A 26341-nucleotide genomic window follows, 5' to 3' on the forward strand; every position below is an offset into this window, starting at 1 on the left:
ACCATCCACTTCTTCCTCAGCCATCAGGACCAAGACTGTTTGCAAAGTGAGGTCAGCAGAATAGCAGCCCTCTGAAGATACCCACATCCCATTCCCTGGAACGTGTGAATGTGTTAGGTTACACGGTGCTATGATTTGGATGTGGCTTGTTTCGCCAAAACTCATGTCGCCATTTGATACCCCATGTGGCAGTGTTGGGTGGGGTCAGATACCTCCCGAATACACTCATGCCCTGGGTAGGGGGGCAGTTCTCACTGTCACTTGCGCTTCCTGGGAATGGATTCGTTCCCGAGGGCACGGTTGAAGGGTCTGGTTTCCTCTCTCACCACGTGATCTCTGCATGCACCTGCTTCCCCTCCGTGTTCTGCCGTGAGTGGAAGCAGCGTGAGGCCCTCACCAGACGCAGCTGCCCAGTCTTGGACTTTTCAGCCATTTACAAACCAAATAAACTCCTTAATAAATTATTAATTTATACATCACCCAGCTTCAGGTATTCTGTTACAGCAAAATAAAATGGGCTAAGGCTTGGTGAGGGGGAGTGAGGGCTGTAGACAGAATTAAGGTTGCAAATCAGCACACATCAAAGCAGGGGAATGCCCGCTGCAATCACAGGGGGTTCTGACATGTGGACGAGGTGGGTGGGAGTGGCAGCGTCAGAGCGCTGCAGTGAAAGAGGGTGCGACCGGCCACTGCTGAAGGCAACAGGACACCAAACACAATGGCCTCTAGAAGCAGAAGACAAGGAAATGGATTCTCTCCTGAAGATTCCTGAAGACGGCCCTGCTGTCACCCGGGTCAGCCCAGTGAGACCCACAGCAGACTTCTGACCTCCAGGACTATAATAAATTGGGGCTGTTAAGCCACTACCTTTGTGAAAACGTGTTACAGCAGCTGTCAGAAACTCACAAAGAGGGAACAGGTCCTGTTTGAAATACGCAGACCCCTGATGCCCTTGCAGCAAGGGCGGCCGTGTATCCCCATGCTGGCTGGTGAGGCCCAGCAGATGCTGCTGGGTTTCCAGAAAAGCCATCGTTTTGTGGATAAAAAGGAACACACTCCAGAGATGGAGCTTTCTGCCTTTCCCAGCCCCCTTGTCACTCCCCCCTTCTTCCTTCCTGGAGCACTGATGAAAGACCAGAGGTGGGGCAGCCACCCCAGACCAAGATGATGACTGCCTCATCCTGAGGACAGCAGAGTGCAGGAGCCAGGAGCCAGGACTGCTGCACTGCAGTCGCTGCCTGGCCCCGGGAGAATGGACCGCCTCCAGCTGCCTGTGTCTTGAGAGCCATAAAAGCTGCTGGGCCAAGCCTGGATTCTGTGGCATGCAGCCAGACACAACCCAAGTGACATGTAGCTCTTGTGATGACAAGAAAGGAGCTGACGTCCAGAACCTGGCTGGCTCTGGGTGCTGGGGGATCTCAGGGTGGAGGGGGCCCAGGGTGCTGGCTTCACACTGAACGGTGTTCCTTGGCCAGTCACAAGGGACTGTGGCTAAGGACCAGGGCCATGGGGAGTGCCCCCAGCAATTCGAACCACACAACTGCAGGGCACAGCTGCTGGTGGGCGCACAAGCGCAACCAGCCTCACACCCAGATGCAGTCTCCCCCTTCCGAGAAAACCCAAGCACACTGCGCGTGCGTCGTGGGTGCTTGTGCACACACACGTCTATGTTTATTGCATAAAATTCATCATTGCACTTTCCTCTATATTTTGTATAATCCAGGATTCCAGAAAGGATTTCATTGTGCTTAGTTTCAAAAAAATACCAAAATGAACATTAGATTACAGATACAGGTTCATATATTGAACTGAATGGTACATCCCAACCGCCTGGCTATGGAAACCCGTGACTTGACTTAGGAGTCCTGATGACGTGATCCCGACAGGAACCCCCGAGACTGGCAGGTGGAGGCAGCAGTGATGCGGTTCCTCCTGAGGACCCTCGGTGGCTGCGTGGTCTGGGCTCACAGCTGGAGGGCTCACCCATGAGGAACACGAGTGGACACCCGCTGCTTTGCAAACCTAATTAACGGTAGAAACACGTAAAGCCATTCAAGTTTGTACAGTAAAGAGATCCTGTATAAAATCCACTCGTTCCTTGGAGGGAAGCTGGCCCCGAGGCATGCTCTGGTTGAATGAGGACATTAGGTCCTCCAGGGACCACATTGCATCCACGACACAGACAGCATGTGAGCAGCCAGCCTGCCGGTCCTAACAGCCAGCTGTGAAAAGCTGTGTCAAGTCACCGGGTTTCTCTTGTAATAGCTAAAGCTCAAAGGCATGATGGGCCCTGAGGGAAAACAGGAGAGCCTGAGCTGGGAAGGGAAGAAAGGGATTTGCACCCTCACAGAGCCGAGTGGGACAAAGGGAGGCGGCGATTGAAGACAGGGTGTAAATGCTCAGGAGTGTCTGTCCTCAGCACCAGCTAGCCACACTGATCCCGCTGCCCTGTGTGTGCAGACACTCACTCTCACCACAGTGCCTCACACGTGGCCCAGACACGCCCTCCTGGTCTCTGAAGGCCAGGATCCCGCTTCCAGTGTGTGGAAGATCCAGGAACCCACCAGATTTTTATCGCTTCTCGGCCTTTTGGCTAAGATCAAGTGTAGGAACCCACCAGATTTAACAACAAAACAGAGAAACAATCCCTCCCCAAGCCTGCAGAACACCTGGTGCGAACATCTTTTACAACAGCTGTAGGTTTCTGTGTCATTTCTTGAGCATACGAAAGTTACAGTGCACGCGGGGGCGGCTGAGCGACATGCCAGCCAGTCCGACTCAGAAGCCCTGCAGCTCAGGGATGTCCCAGTACAGATCCAGGGCCTCGGGGTTCGAGAAAGCACTTCGTTGCTCCACAGCTTTTCCCGCGATCATCTGTTTGACGGCAACCTCCACTTTCTTGCCATTGAGTGTATACTGCAAGGGAAAGGTAGAAAAAACAAGAAATGCCATTTAAAACTGAAGCAGGGAAAACGAGTGGCCCTGGGGATACCCAGGCCCAAAAGGCCCCGCCTCCACCTGGAGTTCCGAGAGTGAATGAGTCTCAGCTCCAAGGTGCCCCTCTCCCCCGCAGGTCTGCAAACATGCCCCGAAGTACAGCAGCTGACAACTGTCCCCTCTGGGTTTGGGGAATAAAACCTGTTCCAAAAGGCAACTTCAAGGCCTGGTGCTGAAACCCAGCTCTCACACTCTCCAGAGCCTTCCACGCTGCCCCTAGCATGGCTGTTGAGAAAACAAGGCTCTTTCCAAGATGCCCCGAGGTCACCATGAGCACGTTCACTTTTCTAACCCTGCACACTCCACTGGGCCCCCTGGGCCCAGCCGCATGTCACATCCAAGCTGGCCTCGAGGCGGCCCTCCAGATGCCCCGCTGACCCCGGCAGTGCAGATTCCAGATGGGAATACAGAAAAAGTGTCGCTCAGCGGTCAGGGCCTGCCTGGTCAGGATAAAAATGCAGACACAGATCATTCCTAATTCCCAGCGGGCACCCCAAGCAAGAAAGTTTTCAGGAAGACGTGGCTTCTGCCACCACCCCCGGGGGATGTCGGGTGAATTCCAGAGCCCGAACTGGTTTCCTGGAACAAAAGTGGGGGTGCCAGCACCTAGCCTGTAGGCTGTGCATCGGGTTGAACAAGTTAGCGCGCACACAGCTTCAGAAGCGCCCGGCTACGTTTTATGAGTGTACTTTTATTTATACTTTCATTTTACTTCTCTCTGTATCTTATCACATGTTATTCTATGATAAAGACTAGCTACTGCCATTACTTCGGGAGTGGCCCAGCTTCTTAGAACTAGGGGCAAAAGCATCCCCAAGGCCCCACGAACTCCCCCTCGGAGCCAGCCATCTGCACGGGATGCTGCATTACTTTTTTTCCTAGTCAGCCCCTTTGCACACATTCAGGGCTCCCTCTAAGTAAGATTCGTGGCACATGTGTATCCAGGCTCGTCCGGATTCATGGCACCTTGAATCCAGACAAGGCTTTGGTGGCGTTCGTGTGCGTTGGGCTAGGAAACTTCACGAGCAACAGAGCCCAGGAAGGCTCCTCGCCCGAGCTCTCCATCACTGGGGCTTTTTTTTTTTTTTTTTTTTTACCTGAGATGTAATTAAAATTCATTCATTTGAAAAATTCAGTCGATGTGTGAACTAATTAAGGATCTAAGCGCAGGCTTCCGAGGGCCTGCCTGTCACCTCACGCAGTGTCGCTAGCCCTCCCGCCATGAGAAGAAAGCGTCTCGTCTGCTCTGTGCCCCACTATGCTTCACGAAGGGGTCCACATGTAGCTCATGGGAGCTAATAATGCCACCTTCCACCTGCTGGTAAAATACAGAGGCATCCTCTTAAAAGAAATCCTACTACCATTTCCTCTGGGGAGAGGGGAAAGGTAGAGGAAAGGAAAAAGAAAGAGAAAGAAGCCCCCCCCGTACCCCCAACTCCTGCACCGGCCTCCCCAGCTAGACGGGAGCCCAGCAGCCTCCTGTCAGGAGGGGCCAGACATCCCAGTCATGTCCACTGGACTTGGGACAGCCATGGCTGCCTGGGGGCTGCAGGCAGGAAGCCCTCAAACGCCAGGAGTCCATTCCGCTTGGTCATGACCCTCCAGGGTCCCCAGGTCTTTACTCTGGGTGAGCAGAAGGCAGAGCTGACTATAGACACCGCTTCCTTGGGCAGGACCCCTCATCTCTCCGGGTTTCCTCATCTGTCAGATGGGCGTGAGGAAGACAAGCTTGTCCCACCTCACCAGGGTCAGACGACCAGTTCCCCACCCCCATTCACTCACCAGACACCAAAAGCACCTGCTGTTTGCCAGGCAGTCAGCTGGGCACCAAGGAGGAGGTGAACCCACAAGGTTCCTGTCCTCAAGGAGCCTCCACTTCAGATAGAAAGCTGTGGACATACACAAGAACTCACCCTCAGTCCATGGCACACACTGTGACAGCTACAGATGGAGGCCAGGACACTGGGAAAGCAGGAAATGCAGGAGAGTCTCGGACACTTGAGCAGAGAGCAACTGAGGTCAGGGGTGTGGAAGGGCTTTGCGTGGTGCGCAGACCCACTCCGAACAAAGGCTGAGAGTGAGCAGAGGCAGCATAGAAACAGAGGCATGGAGGCTGCGTTCTGGGCACCCCATGGCCCACCGCACCCACCAGGCAGGCTCTGCTATCAACCCACCTTAGAGATGAGGAAACTGAGGCTTGGATGCTAAGTGAGTTGCCCAAAGTCATACCTCAGAGGCAGAGGGGGAGCCAGGGGTAAGCAACAGAGCCCCTGTGCATAAAGACCCGCTGTGAAGGCTGGTGGTGGGAAGGCCCACGGAGGTCACAGCTCCCCAGTCCTCAGGGTCTGCTCGCTCCACTGGTGCCACATCATCACCCTGAGCTGTGGCGGGCAGGTGGCAGGCGGGTGATGGGTTCCTCTCCTCATGTCACAGGCCGGAGATGGGACGAGTCTTACTCAACTCGAGGAGTGGGGCTGGCTCTGGACCCAGATCTCTCCTGAGCACTCGCCAGGGCCACCCCAAAATCTCAAAATTGGCACTGGCTTCCCAGGGAACAGAAGCAGAAGTGTCTCTCCACAGAGACAGAGACAGGCCGCCGGCTACTGCCAGCACTCAGATGCGCCCCAGGCTCAGGCTATTCTCGGGGTGGTGCGGGGAGGGTAGCCCATTCCCCACAGGCACCATGTGAAGGGTCAGACCTGCAACATGCTCTCCCGCCTCAGCAAGGCCCAGGACTTTGCAGATAGGACCTCAGTTGTCTTCTTCTGACCCTGAAGTGGGTCCAGTTCCCACACCGTGTCACCTCCCTGTGGAGGCTGGGCCCCCCCCTAGCTTGGAACAAAAGAGCTAAATCCTCTCCTAAGCCTGCCGTGAGGGTCCAAAAATACAAGGCCATTCAAAAATCTGGAGGAACCCTCCAAATGACTTCCTGAATGGGCCTAGGAGACCCTATCCGGGGAGACAAAGAGCCCAGAGCCCAGCGGGGCGCCCTGGCAGCAAGGCCACGAAAGCCAGGATAACCCTGGAAAGAAACGAGATTAGTTTGTTCCCTTCCTAATAAACTGCTCCACTGCTCTCGTGATCAGATATGGTTTGGTAATAACCATTTTGGCAGCAAAAGTCCCAAGTTCTTTTTCAATCAAAGCCATGGGGACAAATTCAAATTCCACTTTCCTAAAATGTTCCAGATGAGACCGCACTGATTCACCGAAGGAAGACCGCAGACCCTCATCAGCAAAGACAAGAAGGGTCACTGATTCAAGAACTACCTTCTTGGAGAGCACCGATGACCCCACAGAGAGGTGCCAAGACTCGCCAGCCAAAAAAAAAAGGAAAGAGACTGATGGAAAAGCCCCCAAGCTGCAGGGCTCTGCCCACACATAACCAGAACGCAAAGGAGAGGCGTGGACACCGTAGAAACGGAACGGACGCCGCAGACGAGGGCAGGCACCGGGAGGAGGAGCAGCGGCCCGAGCGGGAACCAGTCCCTCAGGGATGGGCAGGGATTGCACGCGGGCCCATGCTGCGAGTGCCCTCCCCAGCCGACTCCTCAAAAGGTTGTTTTGAAAATGTTGAAAGAACTTTCCAAAGGGAAAGAGAACAATCTTTCTCTTTCAAAAGTCAATGGCATCACTTATTTCAACATTCTCCAGAAAGCAGCCTCCCCTGGTAAACCCCGTCTCTGGTCACACCTCACAGACTCAGCCCTGCTCCCGACAACATCAAAGTCAGCTTCCCCGGGACCCCAGTGAGTGTCTGTTCCCATCTTCTCCTTAATGAACAGCCAATCCATAGGCTTCAAGTACAGCCTGCTACTGTCTGTTTAAATTGTGTACGTTCACAGACACACTTGCACACACACACACACACACAGCAGCTTCTGTCAGCTTGTCGGGGTATCCGTTTTGTAAGCAATGCGAATTAAAGCTGTGATCCCATCTGGGGGAGCCCCCTCCTCCTCGACTTAGAATCCAAGCAGAGTGTACTGGGGCCAGGGCTGGGGGGGCAACCACACAGCCTTCTGAAAAAGAGTCAAGTCTTGTCATACCGGCTGAACTTAAAGTTAAAAGGCAAGACCAACGGCTCGCAGCAGCACTTTAAAAAGTTAAAATTGGCCAGGCTCGGTGGCTCATGCCTGTAATCCCAGCACTTTGGGAGGCTGAGGCAGGTGGATCACCTGAGGCCAGGAGTTTGAAACCAGCCTGGCCAACATGGCAAAACTCCATCTCTACTAAGAATACAAAAATTAGCCAGGCATGGCAGTGGGCACCTGCAGTCCCAGCTACTCAGGGCTGAGGCAGGAGAACTGCTTGAACTTGGGAGGCAGAGGTTGCAGTCAGCCAAGATTGAGCCATTGCACTCCAACCTTGATGACAGAGCAAGACTCAGTCTCAAAAAAAAATAAATAAATACATAAAATAAAAAGTTAAAATGAATGTCCTCATTAAAAATTTTGAGAACACACTAAAACCAGGGGTTAGGAAGGGGAAGTTGGCTGGACCTGCAGGGCTCGGCGCGCTAACCCTCCGAACATGGGTATTTAGCAGACACTGCTTTAAATGCAGTCTTAGGAAGGGTACGGAAAAGGGTGGCAGGGAGGATGGCGTTGCTAGGCAACGTGGACAAACGATATATAAAGCACCAGCAAGCTGCTCAGATATGAGTGCCCCTCGATGTGTGGGCTCGGGGGGCGATGGCAGCGGTCTCTTCGCTGGCAGGAGACGGCCGTACCGGGATGCCCTTGGTTTCCAGGATGAGGCTGGGCACGTGCCGCGCAGACAAGCCCACACGGATGGCGTCACGGATCCTCTTCACCAAGTCAGGCTGGAAGGTGTGCCCAGAGGCCATCTTCAGGAAGAGGATCACCCTCTCCTCCCCGTACCTGCTATACTGGGGGACACACAGGCTGTCCTCCACCTCCTCGAAGGATTCCACTGTGGAGACAGGAGAGGTGCACGTTCACACAGGGGGCTCCTCAGCAACCTGGCAGAGCAGGACGGGCATGCCGGGTCCCCCAGGCCTACCAGGGCTGCATGTGTTCTCCCAGCCACCCAGGAGGAGCACTTTGGAGGGACATTTGCTGAGGAAGCATCACAAGTGGAAGAAAACTCATCACTGGGGAGGCAGAAAGAGCTTCAGCTTTGGCAGGACGGGCGATGTTCTACCAGGGGGACAGGTATGGGCCTTACTCACTTAATGAGAAATTAACTCAAGATAAAAGAAAAAAAAAAGGGATGGGTATGGTGGCTCATGCCTGTAATCCCACAACTCCAGGAGCTGAGGTGGGAGAATCCCTTAAGTCTAGGAGATTGAAACCAGCCTGGACTACATAGGGAGACTTTGTCGCTACAAAAATTAAACACTAAGCCAGACATGGTGGCACATGCCTATAGGCACAGCCACTAAGGAAGCTGAGGCAGGAGGATTGCTTGAGCCCAGGAGATCAAAGCTGCAGTGAGCTATGATTGTGCCACTGCCCCCCAGCCTGGGCAACAGGGTGAGACCCTGTCTCAAAAAAAGAAAGGAAGCAGGTGGCCAGGCGCAGTGGCTCACACCTGTAATCCTAGCACTTTGGGAGGCTGAAGTGGGTTGATTGCTTGAGCTCAGGAGTTTAAGACCAGCCTGGCCAACATAGGAAAACCTCATCTCTATAAAAAATACAAAAATTAGCAAAAATTAGCTCGCCTGTAGACTCAGCTACTCGGGAGGCTGAGGTGAGAGGATCGCTTGAGCCCAGGAGGTGGAGGTTGCAGTGAGGCAAGACTGCACCCCTGCACTCCAGCCTGAGTAAGAGAGTAAGACCCTGTTTCAAAAAAACAAATAAGTAAAAATAAAAAGGAAGCAGGGGTCTGTGGTGGGGATTCCACTGGAGGGAGGAGCAAAGGCTGGAATCAGACCGTCGGGATTTCTCCGCCCTGGCTCACAAATGACCTTTACACAAGTTTAGAACTCTGACTGAAGTTCTAGTGAACGAGGCCATCTAACCAACTTTGCAGCCTGGGCCGGGCGGTTTGAAGGCCCACAGGTGACTCACAACCGCACTCCATCCTCACGCAGTTGTGAGACTCACGAGCCTACACTATTTGTGCTTGGTATCCTAACCCTGCACCCTCTCTGTGTTTCTGGTTTCTTCACCCATAAAGAGGAGACACAAGTTGACCCGGCACGGTGGCTCATGCCTATAATCCCAGCACTTTGGGAGGCCGAGGCAGGTGGATCACTTGAGGTCAGGAGTTCGAGACCAGCCTGGACAATATAGTGAAACCCTGCCTCTACTAAAAACACAAAAATTAGTTGGGTATGGTGGTGCATGTCTGTAATCCCAGCTACTGAGGAGGGTGAGGCACAAGAACTGCTTGAACCTGGGAGGCAGAGATTGCAGTGAGCCAAGATCGAGCCACTGCACTCCAGCCTGGGTGACAGTGTGAGCCTTGGTCTTAAAAAAAAAAAAAAGAGTAGCACAAGTAACCAACCCAGCAGAGCTCACCAGGAGGATGAAATACAATGGGGAAGGGGATGGGCCCTAAAGACCCCATCTGAGGTTTCATGAGGATAGCACTGTGGGCAAGCTGTGTTCTGGAAGGGAGGTCGGGCTCACAAATGTCCACTGTCACACCAGAGACCAGGGGGCCACAGTCGTGCCAAAGGTGGGGCCTTTGGAAATGGCCCCTGGGGCTCCAGTCAGCACCCTCCTCCTTCCTGGGTACTCAAGAATGCAAGGGGAGAGGGCGCAGTACGTACCAATGTTATAGATTTCTGAGCTGCCAAACCGCACCCCGTTGGGGTTGAGTGTGCCGTCACTGGAAAGAGAGAAGAGGTCAGGGTCACACTACAGCTCCGGAGTGAGGCAAGTCCCAGGGGTCCCTGGGGAGGGCAGTCACCCCCCCCTCCACATGGCATCCCCAGCACCAGTCACAGACTCTCCCCTCCCCAGCTCCTTGCCCCGCCACCCAGCTCTGTCTCCCTCTCAGGTTAAAGCTCAACATTGAGGGAGGCCCCTCTGCGAGGGAACATCTGTCACCTCACTCCCTTCCCACCTGCAGACACGATCCAGCCTAGGTGTGGACACTGCTATGGCTTTGCTGTGAGATCCCCAACCTGACACCCCCTACCCGAGAACCCCATCACAAGGCAGGGAAATTTGGATCACGCCCAGACCCAGCTCTCAGGAAGGAAGCTGGCACAAGGATGCCCCACCCCAGAAAGGACACAGGAAGGGTCCCAGACAGGGGACAGTCAGCCATGTCGCAGACAGAGCAGACAATGCTTCCTCGGAGGGCGCCTTCAGGCCCAGGGGCGGCATGTGCCCAGCACAGAGGTGGGGAAGCATGGCACACCAGCCAGTGGGCTGTGCGTGGGTGGTGTGGACACCCTGGTGTGGAGTGGAGTGCAGTGCCCAGGAAGGGAGTCACTGACTCTCACAGAAAGCACCTCCCACACACTCCCATGCCTCCGAAAGGTGGAGCTCCAGGGAAGAGAAGCCCACTCTGCAGCCCTCACCTCCGGCCAAGCATGACGATGCCCCCGGTCTTGGGGTTGATTCTGCAGTAGTCGCCATGAGTCCAGATACCTGCAAGGACAGCAGAGACACCCGGTCACAGGAGGAGAAGGGGCCATGACGAGCTGCCTTGACAGACGCTGGGCTCAGGTCTGCAAACATCCGTGGGGCCCAGAGGCAGGTCAGGTGTGGGGCTGGGGGAAGAAGGGAGCCAGGCTGTTCCTGCCCCAAGGAACACGTCCTCTCGTGGGGGCTGCTGCCAGGGCAGCCGACACAGCTGGCGAGGAGGAACGCAGCTCCTCAGGCACCAGCAAAGACCTGGGAATTCGCAGAGGGCAGGACCAAGCTGGGCCAGGGCACTGAGGGTCCACAGGAGCATCTGGAGACAACTCTGAGTGGAGTGCAGGAAAGAACGAGCTCTCAGGAAGCAAGAGTGGCCAGGGGCTGCGGAGGCCACAGGGTGCACAGAGGTCGGGGCCAGATCTTGGAATGGAATACACAAGGTCACGACCACGAAGGAGGCTCCTCCACCAGTGCCACATGGATGGAGAGCCGATTAGCAGGTAAAACCCAGGGGACGGCCAGGCATGGTGGCTCAAGCCTGTAATCCCAGCACTTTGGGAGGCCGAGGCGGGTGGATCACGAGGTCAAGAGATCGAGACCATCCTGGTCAACATGGTGAAACCCCGTCTCTACTAAAGATACAAAAAATTAGCTGGGCATGGTGGCACGTGCCTGTAGTCCCAGCTACTCGGGAGGCTGAGGCAGGAGAATTGCCTGAACCCAGGAGGCAGAGGTTGCAGTGAGCCGAGATCGCGCCATTGCACTCCAGCCTGGGTAACAAGAGTGAAACTCCGTCTCAAAAAAAAAAAAAACAAAAAAAAAAAAACAAAAAACCCAGGGGACGAGGAGGGTGGGGGAAGAGCAAAGAGCCAGGGGTGACAGCAACACGGTGTCAGCAGGCCACGTGAGTGTCTACACGTGCAGCCGTTCAGAGAAGGCCTGCGCGCTGGGGTGGCACCATGAAGCTATCAACCAAGGGACACAAATCCCAGCTTTGGATGCAGCATCTAAGGAGAGAGGCACCAAACAGTGAAGAGAAGCCACGCATCTGAGAGTCACCCAGGGAGCAGGTAGCCAGCCGGGGCCTCCTCCTCCCAGCTCCCACCCCAGCCCTTCATCAGCCACACTGAGGGGAGCTGGCTGGCTGTAACCAAAAGCACATCTCTGCCGCCTTGCAATGCCGGAAGTCATCTGCCTCAGCAGCAGGTTGGCCTCCTGAAATAACGTCCCGAAGATTTCCTGCGATCCGGAAAGGGAAAACAAGAAGTAAGCCAGCTTCCGTGTCTGCACTGCCGGGCGGCAGCCTCGGAAGGCATCTCTTCCCTTCCAAATCGAGACACTTCTCCGGCACCTCTCCACTCTGCGGCAAGCGCTAACCCAAACAGCTCACGACTCAGCAGCTACGTGGTCTATTCACGCGTTCATGTGACACGTGAAGGAGACACTGCCACAAGCCACAACCAAGGCTTCCACAGGGACGAAGGCCAAGGGACCGTGTGCAGGGACTGTCCCTGGGAGGCAGTGGAAGAGAATGAAATGAGCCCTAAGCTACTTATTCTGATGCAGAAAACAGAATTGCAGCCCTTCAGGTCTTTTCTTCTGCCTCCCCAAGCTAGAGAATGAAACCAAATCTTTCTCACTGGACTTTTAAAAGATTCACATCCACAAATAAGGAAAAAAAAAAATCCACTCCTAGGCTTGCAATTGACAAGCCCGGGTTCTGCAGAAGCACATGTGTATGGCTACTCAGCAAACTGAGTCTATGAATGGCAGCCACGTGAGAGGAGAGCCGCAAGCCTGTCCCATTGGCCTGGGAATCCTGCCTCATTCTGGAACTTCCATGCCAGCAACATACAGTCTTGTTTGCCTGGAGTCAGATCTCCCTTGAATTGCATGGGAAATTTCTGGGTTTTCTGGGCCATTTGCCGTACTGTGCCGCAGAAATGCAGAGGAAAAGGAAGATGTAATTCCACCCTGAAGAAACTCTTTTGTGAAACTGTCCCCTGACACACTTTGATCCCTTGCAAAGCCAAGCTGAGAGGAAGAATCCACAAGTAGTGGCTGGTGCCAGGGCACCACAGAGGAAGAGGCTTGACGGCCAAGCAAAGTCGCAGAAGCAATGTCTTCCCTTCCACAGCAGACTGAACAGATTGAGGTCATTCTCATTCTTCAAGGCATCAACTTCAGCTCTGAGTCTCCTGGGAGCTGAGGCAAAAGTGGAAATATAGTGGGAACAGGTGACTGCAAATAACAGACCAGGCCTGTTTGGAATTGTCACCTGCAATGACCTAAATATTAAGTCTGCTTTTACGTTCTTTTAAAATATTAAGTTTTGCCGGGCGCGGTGGCTCAAGCCTGTAATCCCAGCACTTTGGGAGGCCGAGGTGGGTGGATCACGAGGTCAAGAGATCGAGACCATCCTGGTCAACATGGTGAAACCCCGTCTCTACTAAAAATACAAAACATTAGCTGGGCATGGTGGCACGTGCCTGTAGTCCCAGCTACTCAGGAGGCTGAGGCAGGAGAATTGCCGGAACCCAGGAGGCGGAGGTTGCGGTGAGCCGAGATCGCGCCATTGCACTCCAGCCTGGGTAAGAAGAGCGAAACTCCGTCTCAAAATAAAATATTAAGTTTTTAAAAATAATAAAAAGCAGCCAGGCGCAGTGGCTCATGCCTGTAATCCCAACACTTTGGGAGGCCGAGGTGGGTGGGTCACAAGGTCAGGAGTTCAAGACCAGCCAGGCTAACATGGTGAAACCCCATCTCTACTAAAAATACAAAAATCAGCCGGGCGTTGTGGTGCATTGCCTGTAATCCCAGCTACTCAGGAGGATGAGGCAGGATAATCGCTTGAACCCAGGAGGCAGAGGTTGCGGTGAGCCAAGACTGTACCACTGCGTTCCAGCCTGGGCGACAGAGCAAGGCTCCAACTAAAAAAAAAAAACAAAATTATAAAGCCATAAAGAAAACCAAAACGGGCTCATAATCTCACCACTCATATAAGCCCTTATTCACACTCCTTATTCATTTATTCACACAATCACATGTATGTACTTGCTTTTTAAAATTTACACAAGGCCAGGTGCAATGGCTCACACTAGTAATCCCAGCACTTGAGGAGGCCGAGGCAGGAAAATTGCTTGAGCTCAAGAGTTCGACACCAGCCTGGGCAACATAGAGAGACCTCATCTCTACAAAAAAGTACAAAAATTAACCAGGCATGATAGCACACACCTATAGTTCCAGCTACTTGGGACGATGAGATGGGAGGTTCCTTTCAGCCCTGGAGATCGAGGCTGCCGTGAGCCAAGATCACACCACTGCACTCCAGCCTGGGGGACAGAGACCCTGTCTCTAAAAAAAATAATTAAAAAATAAAATGGGCCGGGTGCGGTGGCTCAAGCCTGTAATCCCAGCACTTTGGGAGGCCGAGGCGGTTGGATCACAAGGTCAAGAGATCGAGACCATCCTGGTCAACATGGTGAAACCCCGTCTCTACTAAAAATACAAAAAATCAACTGGGCATGGTGGCGCGTGCCTGTAATCCCAGCTACTCAGGAGGCTGAGGCAGGAGAATTGCCTGAACCCAGGAGGCGGAGGTTGCGGTGAGCCGAGATCGCGCCATTGCACACCAGCCTGGGTAACAAGAGCAAAACTCCGTCTCAAAAAAAATAAAAATAAAAAATAAATAAAATGTCCACAAAAAGGGATGGTACATCCTCTGTTCTTGAACTCTCATTTTCACTTACTAACTCCCTGGATATCTTTATGCCGACACACAGCCTGTTTACATTTTCACCTGGCATCACTTTTTAAGGTAACGATGTCCATAAACCCACTCCCCGTGGTGGAAAGGAAGGCTTGCTCTTGTTGCTTGGTTTTGCCATTAGCCATTTCCTATACAGCCCCAGGATCTCTCCGTGTCGGTGCTTGAGCTAAGGTCTAAGAGCAGCCTGTGTTCACTGTGTCCATGATAAACAGCTTCAGATCTCATTATCTGATCTGCCTTTGTCTTTCCATATTTGTTCACCTCTCTCGCCTACACCCAGGAAGTATCAGAGGAAGCTACCGATAAAACTGACTTCATGATATAATCCTATTCAAAGAAAAGCAAAAGCCTACCCTAAAGGTAAGAGAACTCCAAAAACAAAGTAATGATTTCAGCTCTGAGTTTCCTGGCAGCCAAGGCAAAAATGGAAATATAACACATCACAAGGAATTTGTTTTCTCCAAGAAGGAATTTATCAGTTTCAAAAAGAGATTATTCTGAAATTAATCCTGAGAGGCATCTATCACATGAACCCTTACACAGGTGACCAAAAAAAAGTGACAGAAAAGAGAGTTTTCGCAGAGCGATGTTACAGAAGATGGGCTGTCGTTTCTTGGATGGATCCTCAAGCTGAGAGTCTAATCCTTTTGGCCTCTCCTCCCAAGGCAGGAGCCAAGGTGGGGCACAGGGGCAGCAGGTGTGCAGGAGAGACTGAGCCGCCCCGGGGGGATGCCCCACACTGCTGCAGGAAGGAGCTATTCCAGGCACAATGGCTCTGACGGTGACATGCAAACACGCGAGGCAGGAAGGATCCCTGGCAAATCCTACCACTTGCCGCTTTCTGATTCTCCACACGTGGTCTATACTAACCCAGATTACCTTTTGAGAGACTGCAGCAAGCAAGTGCTGAGTATAAATAACTCTGGAACAGAAGGCTTGCTAAATGATGAATTATATAGCAGCAATAACTCGAGACTGCTTATGAGATAAGATTAGAGAGAGGCAGGAATCAGAGCTTTAAATAAAAGACTTCCCTGCTCTGGGGCAAGGCATCACTCAAAAGACGACACTCAAGGGTGTCAGTCTATGTGAGAGTGACGTCTCGGGTTGTAAATCCTTCTACCGCAAAAGCGCTCTTCCTCCAGCGTCTCTGTGAAGACTGGATGATGGTGAGAGACACAAAGGAAGAGAACCAAGCCAGATGCCGCTTCCACATGCCACTCCTCTTGAACAGGCAGGCATCACCCTGTTTCAGCGAGTGGTCCCTGCACCCTCCACCCTCCCACATGCAAACCAGAGGCTCATGCCAGCTCCCAGCAGCTGGGACCAGGGCCAAGAAGCTCTGGGCAAAGGTGGCTGAGATTCAACTAAACCCAGATTACAGTTGCACACGACAGCTTCGAGCTGAAAACAACAAGATATCGATCAAAACTGATCATCGCCCCACTGGCAGAATAAGCTATAAGCAGCTTCTCCAAGCCCTGGTGGGGGAAGAAAGAGGGGAGGGGCGGGATGGGAGGGAGGGAGGAGGATACAGAATGAGACACAGAAGGCCCAGCCGAGGCAAAGGCTGGGCAGCTCCGCCTGCATCTCTGCAACCGACCTGGGAACTTGGAGAAGTACGCCTTCCTGTACTTGCTGCCGTTCTCATCGTTCCAGAAGTGTGTGGGCTGGCAAGGGATCGGCTTAGTACACACCAGCTCGCCGCTCTCTCCCCAGACCGCCTTCCCTGGGATGAGCAGAATTAAAAATAAGCCCAACACACACCACAGCCACACACCCTGGCTGCCTCTCCCTTTCTTAAGCTATGACTTATTATGCAATATTCCAGACACACACAAAGGTACAGAGATGGTCATGCCCACACACCTGTCATGGCAGCCTAATAATGTGTTCCTCCCAGCCGAAGTCCCCTCCCTGTGTGCTCCCCAAAATCACCGTCCTGGAGGTGGTGACTTGTTATTCCCGTGTGTGAACATTTCTGCTCCATCTGCACGCATCCCTGAATAGCACAGGTCACTCGGCATGCCTCTGAACTACACAGTCATTCTGTGTCCCGTGTCTTCCTTTGCCCACTCAGCATGACATCTGGGTGGCTCGTATGGGCTACTACGTGTCAGTCCGGTTCATTCTATTTAGCAACTGATCATTCTCCGTATGTGATCACAGTTTCTTCCTCCCAAGAATGGACATTTCCATTGCTCCCAATTTTGTTTTCGATTACAAGTCACGGGGCTACAAACATTCTTGCATGTATCACAAGTCAGTCTTCCGGGAGTGGAATTCCTAGATCACAGGGCACGTATGCACCTTCAGCTTCGCTGACTACTCCTGCGTTGCTCTGCAGAGCAGCTGCGCGGAGCCCTGCTCACCCCTCCTAGCACAGCTGGATTTCTAGCTGCCAGGCACAGCACAGCAAGAGACTATCCCTTCAATGCCCAGGCTCTCAGAAGCTCAGAGCTGGCCACTGCCTGTATATCCAGCACCAGGATTCAGACTCAGGACAACGACCACCCACCTGCCTACCGTTCCTGAGCACAGAGCCCCCCCACCATCTGGCCTCCAACTTGACCCTGACTTCTCAGGGGCTGCGGATCAGGAGCCTGGTGGGTGTTAAACCAAGCTGGGGGAAAGGATGTCACACTCCAAGTGACAGGGGCCTCCCCTCCAAGGGCTGTTTTGGAGAATTATCACCAAGCCAAGTTACACATCTGAGCGCTCCCAAGCTCCCAACTCACGCCTAATCACAGAAAGAAACAGTTGGTGAAGCCATCACCTTCCTCGTTCCACGCCTCCACGGCCATGCCCAGGTTCCGGGCCTGAATCTCCCCTTTATACACAGGAATAGAAACATTCTGGCCCATGAAGCAGGAGATGATGTCGGTGCCTCCTGCAAGCAATGGCAAAGGGAGATTCAAAACTCAGAAGCCCAAGACAAGTTGCTTTCAAATTAGTGAGCAACAAAGGAGAAAGTGCCCAGAGGACAAGTACCTACTACTCTCCAAGAAAAACACCGCCAACCCCAGGCAGGTGGGGCTTCTTTTCAGGTGATATGGAGGCTGGAACGAACCCCCAACATCTGGTGATTTATGTTTTGGCCGAGCCTTCCTGCTAAAGGATGTGCTAAGTAAATGACCTCCTGTGGCCACGCTGAAATTCAAGACTCAGGATCGCAGAAGATGGAAGTTTTGCCTGTGCTATGTACCCAGCAGATGCTGCTAGGCGGACCCATCACATGCGAAGGCTCACATGCCACAGTTTACGTGGACTTCATGGTTGGAAAAACCGAAACGTTCCCAGCTGCAAGGACCATGGAGTGTGATATCTCACGAGAGACTGTGCTACATGGAAAATACTCCTCTTTCTGGAATGAGCTGGAAATGGAGTCAGGCTCCATGGGCCACCATGCAGGGGAGGAGTATGAATCCCCCAGCCCAGGCCCCTGCTGACAACAGCCACTCTCTGACCCAAAAGCCTGTGTGGGAAGAGAAACGGAAGCAGGGTAAACCTGCAAGAGAGCACAGACTCTCACACTACACAAACACACACACACACACACACACACACACATCCATGCACACACCACACATACACATACCACACGCATGCACACACCACACTTACATGCATACACACTTACATGCAGACACATGTATGCACACACCACACATACACACATACACATGCACACATCACACATACACACATACGCACACACCATACATACATGCACATACCACACATACACATACCACACGCAGGCACGCACCACTTACATGCATATACACACACTTACATGCACAGACACATGCGCACACACACCACACATATACACACGCACACACCACACATACACATACCACACACATGCACACACCACACTTACATGCATACACACTTACATGCACACACACATGCGTACACACACCACACATACACACACACACGCACACACATGCACACACCACACATACATGCATACACACACGCACACAAGCGCGCACACATACATACACACACACACGAGCACAGCAAGGGCAGAACACACAGAGGACAGGATCATTCCACTCCCGCAGGTGAGAAAGCAGAGACAGTGGAGAGTGGGCGACAAGGAGCGCCCCTCCCTAACCCCTGGGCCTGTGTCTGAATTCTTTTTTTTTTGAAACAGGGTCTCACTCTGTTACCCAAGCTGGAGTGCAGTGGTGTGACCTCAGCTCACTGCAGGCTTGACCTCCTGGGCTCAAGAGATCCTCCCACCTCAGCCTCCCAAGTAGCTGAGATTACAGGAATACACCATGCCCAGCAATTTCTTTTTTTGTTTTTTTAGGGTTTTTTTCTGAGACGGAGTCTCACTCTGTTGCCCAGGCTGTAGTGCGGTGATGCAATATTGGTTCACAGCAACCTCTACCTCCCCATTTCAAGCAATTCCTGCCTCAGCCTCCCAAGTAACTGGGATTACAGGCATATGCTACCACGCCCAGATAATTTTTTTTTTGGTAGAAATGTGGTTTCACCATGTTGGCCTGGCCGATCTTGAATTCCTGACCTCAAGTGATCTGCCTGCCTCAGCCTCCCAACGTGCTGGGATTATAGGTGTCAGCCACCATGCCCAGCCACAGCTAATTTTTTAATTTTTTGTAGAAACAGGGTTTCATTATGTTGCTTAGGCTAGTCTCAAATTAATCTCCAACTCCTGGGTTCAAGCAACTCTCCCATCTTGGCCTCCCAAGTGCTGGGATTACAGTCATGAGACACTGTGCTGGCCCATGCCACTCTTTATACTCACTCATATACCCGAAAAAAATATTTTCATGAAGCAAAGGTTTTCCCTAATCAGGCTCCTCATGTATGAATTGGGAATGTAGGGTGTTCAAGAGCCACATGAAATGACTCAATGGCTCCAAAACCCAGAAGCGTTGACTTGACTCAACTCTAAGATGATTTTATTTCTTCTTTCAGGCAGAGAATAAAATGTGATGTCTTCTCTGCCATTTCATGTCACTGACTGACATGTCCCATGAAAACGGGTGAGTCACGTTCGTTTCTGCCAGCATCAAGGTCTGAGCAAGGCTCCTATCCTCCTTCCCACTGCTCACACTGCTGGTGGGAATGGCTCAGACCCCTCACCTCAGGCTGAGGAACCAACTGTGGGGAGAAAGGGTGGGGGTCAGCCTCAGGCTTCGGGCAAATGCCATCTCTTAAAGAGGTACTTTGAGAGTACGTTTTTAAATCACAAGCAGAAAAATCAGAACTACATATGTGTAAAAAGGAAATAAAAGTGACCCAGACCAAGCACAGTGGCTCATGCCTGTAATCTCAGCACTCTGGGAGGCCAAGGTGGAAGAATCACTGAACTCAGGAGTTCAAGAACAGCCTGGGCAACATGGTGAAACCCCATCTCTACGAAAAATTTAAAAACATAGCGGAGCGTGGTGGCGAGCATCTGTGGTCCTCGCTACTCAGGAGGCCGAGCTCAGAGGCCGAGGCTGCAGTGAGCTGTGATCGTGCCACTGTGTACGCCAGCCTGGGCAATGGAACAAACCCTATCTGAAAAAAAAAGGGACCCAAATGGGCAGCAATGAAATCAACTCTAAGTCACATTAAGCGTAACTAAGGTATATACCCTAAACTACATCTGTGTAAAAAGGGGGTGCTCTCGCCCCATTTACACACACTCACAAACACACTCAAGCACACACGCTCACCTACGCACAGCACATCTCTGAAGGAAACAGTATCAGCTTCCTTGGGGAAGGGGGACGCCAGCAATGAGGATACTTTTGTGGACTGAATTTTTTACCACATGCGTGAACCATTTTCCAAAGCACAACTTTATGTTAAGAAAAAAGTTATGAGAAAAAATGCACTTGGGGGCCAGGCGTGGTGGCTCACACCTGTAATCCCAGCACTTCAGGAGGCAAATCAAGGTGGGTGGATCACCCGAGGTCAGGAGTTCGCGATCAGCCTGGCCTACTCGGCAAAACCCCATCTGTACTAAAAATACAGAAAAAGTAGCTGGGCATGGTGGTACATGCCTGTAACCCCAGCTACTTGGGAGACTGAGGCACAAGAATTGCTTTAAACCCAGGAGGCGCAGGTTGCAGTGAGCTGATACTGCACCCACTGCACTCCAGCCTGGGCGACAGAGCAAGACTCCGTCTCAAAAAAAAAAATTTCACTTGGAATCCACATATAATACACCCATGGATATACATACATGAGTGTATGTGTACACATTCATACATACCTGTTTTCAACCTACAAAAATGACCGTACCCTATAATTCTGCAATCTGAGTTTTTCACTCACCATGACACGTTTCAATGTCCATCAGTATATTTCTATCTAAACAAATACTTTCATCCTTGCACTTCTAATGGCTGCATCAATAAAAAATGTACCCTACGTTATTCAATGAATTTCCTTTTGCTGGACAGAGAGATAGTGTCTATGTCTTACTTATATAAACAATGTTGCCATATTTCTCCTTCATTTAGTGGATTCTCACTGTTTGTGGATTCTATTTTTGCAAATTTGTCCACTCACTAAAATGCATGTGTAACCTACAGATCTGTACCCTGGAGCTTTTATGTCTCTCTCAGACACTGCAGAACAGTTACAACCCTAAGTCGCCTATGGATGTTTCCACTGAGGTCACATAAGGCCACACAGCCTCCCTACCTTGCTCTCAAACACAGGAGACTGGGGCAGGGCGGCATGGGGTGGGACACTCTGATCCCGGGCTTTACAACCCAGCCCTGGCACAGAACAGTGCAACGGCCTTGGGCAAGTCGCTGAATGCTTCTGAACTACATTTTCTCTTTCACAAGATTAAAAAAAAAAAAAAAACAGAACCTATCAAGATGTATTGCTTTGGGTTTTAAGACTATAATTGGGAGGGGCGTGGTTGCTCACATCTGTAATCCCAGCACTTTGGGAGACCAAGGCGGGCAGATTATGAGGTCAGGAATCTGAGACCGGCCTGGCCAACATGGTGAAACCCTGTCCCTACTAAAATTACAAAAATTAGTCGGGCATGGTGGCAGGTGCCTGTAATCCCAGCTACTTGGGAGGCTGAAGCAGAAGAATCACTTAAGCCCGGGAGGCAGAGGTTGCAGTGAACCGAGATCGTACCCCTTCATTCCAGGCTGGGTGACAGACTCCATCTCAGAAAACAAACAAAAAAAAAGACTACAATTGATGTGAGAGGTGTGTGTGTGTGTGTGTGTACACATGTATTTCCCCCAGGAACAAGGGTTCTGTACGTGCTAACTCAGTGTTCACAGGGACTTTGTGGAACATCACTGCCTCCAATAACAAGAAGGGACTGTGCGCACTGGCTGCACGGTGGACCATGTCCCTGGGGTGAATGCGATCACTGGCCGAGGGTGTCACACTTGTGGGGCCGGTGTGCCTTCCGGAGGCGGGGATGGCTGGGAGGACTGTCCCCACAGAGCCATACCTGAGATGGAGCCCAGGAGGACGCTGCTCTTGATGCACCTGTAGACGTACTCGTAGCTCTGGGCTTTCAGCGGGGAGCCGGTGGACAGGATCGTGTGGAGCATCTGGAGACTGTGGGTTTCCGCTAGGGCGAAGAACCACCAAAAGATGAAAACCAAACCCAGCGCCTGAAGCCTCACTCACAAGCAAGAAATAGGACGGATCTAATTTCCTTGATTGGCAGTACAAGGAATGAGTATTAAAGGGTCACACTCACCCGGCTTCATGGCCTTCTCTTCCAGCACCGACAGCCACTTGGCCCCAGTTACCAGGATAGTGATGCTAGGGCCCAGGTGGGAAAGAAAACACCAGAAACTCTTCAAGGCTCTTGCACCAATGCTTTCTAAAGTTAGTGATTTATTTCTGAGACGTTTGCAAAACCCAAGAGGGGCATTTTTCTGGGTTGAACTCATACTCTGTGTTTACTCCAGTCTGAGTCACGGCACCTGCCTTGCTCCGAGGCACAACTGGCCGAGCTCTACGCCGACTCCAGCGCCCAGAGCCAGCTCCCTTTACCATGAGGCCTCGCGTGAAACAGCTGTTCACACGAACACGTCATCTCCCCAACTGCAGAGTATTTTATCTTGAGGGACCAGAGGCGGCCACAAAATCACGACCCCTACCCCTCAAATTCTATCCTCACATAGTCATTCACCAATGAAGAGAGGGCTACAGAATTTTTTTTTTTTCTGAGACACGGTCTCCCTCTGTTGCCCCAGGCTGGAGTGCAGGGGTACAAGCACAGCTCACTGCAGTCCCCTACTCCTGAGCTCAAGTTCTTCTCCCACCTCAGCCTCCCAAGTCGCTAGAGCTACTGGTGTATGCCACCACACGCAGCTAAGAGACAGGGTCTTGCTATGTTGCCAGGCTAGTCTCGAACTCCTGGGCTCAAGTGAATCCTCCTGCTTTGGCCTCCCAAAGTGCTGGGAGAATTCTTTATTTGTTAAAACGAGTGCCATACTTAAAGCTCTCCACCCATCCCCTTTTCTTATACACGTTTACATTTTTATGAAACTTAGAAAAGTAGAGCTCTTCCTAACATTTAGAATCCACAGTTCTACGCATGTGTGCTCAGAGAAGGACACACGCTGCTGAATAGACATCGCTGTGTTTTCAAGGGCAGCACTGTCTAATACGTGATTTCCTTCCTCGGCTTTTCTTCCAGCCAGGCAGCCTTCACAAGTAAACTCCATCTTCCCAACTACAGAACATTTTCTCTTCAGGGCCCAGAAGAGGCTGTGAGGTTAAGACTCTTCTGTGTCACTCTGGGCAGTAGAACCTCAGTCCCTCTGCACATTCGGTGGAGAGACTCATCCGGAGGGGAAGACTGCCATGCACTCCCTGTCGGGAGCTATGAGGCAAAGTTGCACAGAACATGCTGAAATTCAGGGCTGGCTGGGCTGGGCGTGGCCAAGGCAATTGCAGAGTGGATCTCCCTCTAGGCAAGGAGGTGGGTTACCATGGCCCCGTCCTTCCACCTCCCACACCTTCATTATCTTACTTCCTCAGACCCACCTCGCCGCCAACAAAGCCACCACTGGACCCTGGAGACGGCTGGAGTTTGAGGGGAGGGAGACTAGCTCCTCCCACCATCCCCCATGCTTCTTTCATAAACTCAGAGTTTAATTAACTACTTCGACATCATAGCCAAGGATTAAGCTATCACTCCCTTTGCAAGTATCAACAACGGAGGATGGAGATCTCATGACTCTAACGGTGATCACCCGGCCCTGGGCAAGAGTAACCACCTAGAGCTATGGGTACAGAGCTCTCTAACCAACAGCCACACCCAAACGCCACAGGGGTTTTACACAGCTTATCCCCCCCACTGCCCACCGCCAGAACACTCAGACTCTGTGGTTCTCAATCACGTCTACGTGCAGGCAAGATTCTGCAAACCCTGATCGTGGTGAGGCTCTGCTGCACTCGGAGGTGGTGCTCTCCAGCCTGTCAGTCACAGCCCTGCTTGCCTGAAGAAACGGCAAAGTCCTCCATCTATCTCCAGGGTGCGCGTTAAGACGCGTGAGAAATGCAACACCATTCAGCCCCTGGAAGCATGGAAGCCCACTTGCGGGCACTCAGCCCACGTCTTATTTCTAGCGAGTACTCTAGGAGTCACTGCACTGAGGCATGAGACAGTGTCAGAGCTCTAAACCGCTGGGACCCAGTGCCCACTACTGCCCAGAGCCCTGCCGAGCCGGGTGTGGATCAGCCCAGAGGCAGCCCCTCCAGGGTCGCCAGCGGCGTGTGGACTCCAGTAACCTGAGTCTCCCAGCTTCTCCCTCTGCCTCTGTCCCTACCCCGAAATGCTCTCTCTACTCAGACACTACACCACCCTTTTTTTTTCTGAGACGGAATCTTTCTGTGTTTCACCCAGGCTGGAGTGCAGTGGCATGACTGCAGCTCACTGCAACCTCCGCCTCCAGGGCTCAAGTGATCCTCCTGCCTCAGCCTCCCAAGTCGCTGGGATTACAGGCGTGCACCACCACACCAGGCTAATTTTTGTATTTTTAGTACAGATGGGGTTTCACCATGTTGGCCAGGCTGGCCTCAAACTCCTGACCTCAGGTGATCAACCCACCCCAGCCTCCCAAAGTGCTGGGATTACAGGCACGAGCCACCATGTCCAGGCTACACTGCCCTTTTAATAACGTGAACCTGATCACAGTGCTCTCCTGATTCAAAGTGTCCACTGCTATTCCATTCCACTTGGGGAAAAACTCACCTTCCAAGCAGCCCCAAAAGTCCCTGCCCCTCCGACCCCTGCTCCCGCCCTAGCCCCACATCAGCCCTTGACACTTGGGCCACAGGACGCCCCTTCCAGCTTCCACAACACATGGATCCCAGGCCACCTCCAGACCTTGGTCCTGGAGGTTCCCTCTGCCTGAAGCCCAGACCCCAGTCCTGCAAGAGTAGTTCCTGAACCTTCCGGCCTCAGCCCAAATGCCAAGACCTCTCGAGGACTCCCTGGCCCGAAGTCTCACAGCACTCCTCACTGCCCCAGGTCAGCCTCTCTTTTCCTTACCTTCCCCTGCCCAGTACCAGCCCCATGAGGACAAAGAGTGCTGGCCCCTGGTCACTGCTGTGTGGCCCCCAGAACCCAGCAGGGAGCGTAGCACAGTGCACATCGCCCAGCACACACGGTTGTAGACCCCGGCAAAGTGGTGCCCAACCCATGCACTTCCTTAGAGGGACAAGCCCGCTCACCCGCTCACCCCTGCCCTCTAGAGCCATCTGAGACAATGGCCCCATTCAGAGACGGGCAACACCAGGCAACCCACGCAACGTGCATGCCTGCCGTGCTACTAGCAAACCTGGACAAAGTCGTCAGGGTCCTGACCCTAATTCTATCCAGAATATTCCCCTCACTAGAGCGCAGAAACACACCCCTATGAAGAAAATTCATCTTTTAAAATTATCTTGTCTGTGCCTACAAAATGAATGTTCTTTCACCAGATGTGTCAGTAAGGCCGGGAGCTGACATGCTGGTAATCAATGGAGATCTCGCCCCATATTTACTAGCAGACGTGGGTTTTAATCAGAGGCACTGAGACAGCATCACAATGACTGTGCTGCCCCGCGCTCCTCTTGCCACAAAACAGGATTTGCCATGACTGCATTCAGCTGTTTCACGCCACTCAGTTTCTAGGAAGTGGACAGAAGTGAGCGGAAGCGTCCTGCCCCGCCCAGCACCCACTCCCTCTCACTGCTGACCACTGGCGACCACGGCAGTGGCTTGAAGCCTGCATCCTTCCGAGAGCCCCACCCGCAGCCCCTGCCCGCGTGCCAAGTCACACCTGCCTTGCCAAACTGCACAGGCGGCTCTCCCAGGCGGAGCAAAGGCCACATCCAGAGGGAGCCCCTCGACAGCATGACCACAGATCAGTCAGCCTCGGTGCTCTGGCCGACCCAGGGCCCATGATTACAGCATGGGACCAGCCACTGTGCTGCGAACACTCGTGCAGGCAGGCGTGCACACAGGCACAAGCATCCACGTGTACAGCACACACGCACAGCTGCATGCACACGAATACACACCCAACACCTACACAAGCAGAGACACCTGACACCCACGCACATTCACATGCTCGCCTGCACTCACATGGATGTGCACAAGCACTCACACACACACGCACTCACACACTCCCTTTCATATTATCACACTCCATGCATGCGCACACATACACTTTTACACTTGTGCACACACACAGACGCACACACCGCAGGGTCTCCCTGCGACCTTTCACCCTTGAATCTCATTAGCACCAGCCTCACTGATGTACCCCTCTCCCTCCCTCCTCCAGTAACCCCTACATCAATAAAAGCTCCCCCACCTGGAGCCTTGCTTAAGGGTAAAAGATTCTAAAGCCATCGCAAGTTCCCAGGGATTTGATTAACCTTTTGCTGGAAACAATCTCATTAGGAAATAACCTTCCTCACTTAGACTGTGAGCCAAATGTCAGGATTTCAATATTACCCAGGCCAGCCCAAGATATATTTAAAACATTAACGGC

The 26341-nt window shown here is 52.4% G+C and overlaps 1 protein-coding gene across 6 annotated transcripts in view; it reads right to left on the bottom strand.

The window, feature by feature from the left end:
* Positions 1–1629: 1629 nt before the first annotated feature.
* Positions 1630–26341, bottom strand: part of AACS (acetoacetyl-CoA synthetase) — a 78770-nt gene continuing 54058 nt past the window's right edge. The window contains exons 11-19 of one of the 6 annotated variants that reach the window (XR_012518314.1): positions 22045–22109; positions 21790–21912; positions 17104–17217; positions 15931–16056; positions 10498–10567; positions 9739–9797; positions 7729–7931; positions 2631–2916; positions 1630–2577 (exon numbers count right to left, since the gene is read on the bottom strand). Coding sequence is in view for 5 of the 6 variants with exons in the window: in XM_039471904.2 (XP_039327838.1) it covers positions 2779–2916; positions 7729–7931; positions 9739–9797; positions 10498–10567; positions 15931–16056; positions 17104–17217; positions 21790–21912; positions 22045–22109 (898 nt within the window). In the remaining variant the exon portion in view is untranslated. Of the gene's footprint in view, positions 2917–7728; positions 7932–9738; positions 9798–10497; positions 10568–15930; positions 16057–17103; positions 17218–21789; positions 21913–22044; positions 22110–26341 lie in introns of all 6 variants that reach the window. The other 5 variants (XM_039471904.2, XM_074402034.1, XM_039471905.2 and 2 more) reach the window with 5 other exon arrangements.

The sequence above is a fragment of the Saimiri boliviensis genome, chromosome 7 (genome assembly GCF_048565385.1).
Source record: "Saimiri boliviensis isolate mSaiBol1 chromosome 7, mSaiBol1.pri, whole genome shotgun sequence".
Lineage (NCBI taxonomy): Eukaryota > Metazoa > Chordata > Mammalia > Primates > Cebidae > Saimiri > Saimiri boliviensis.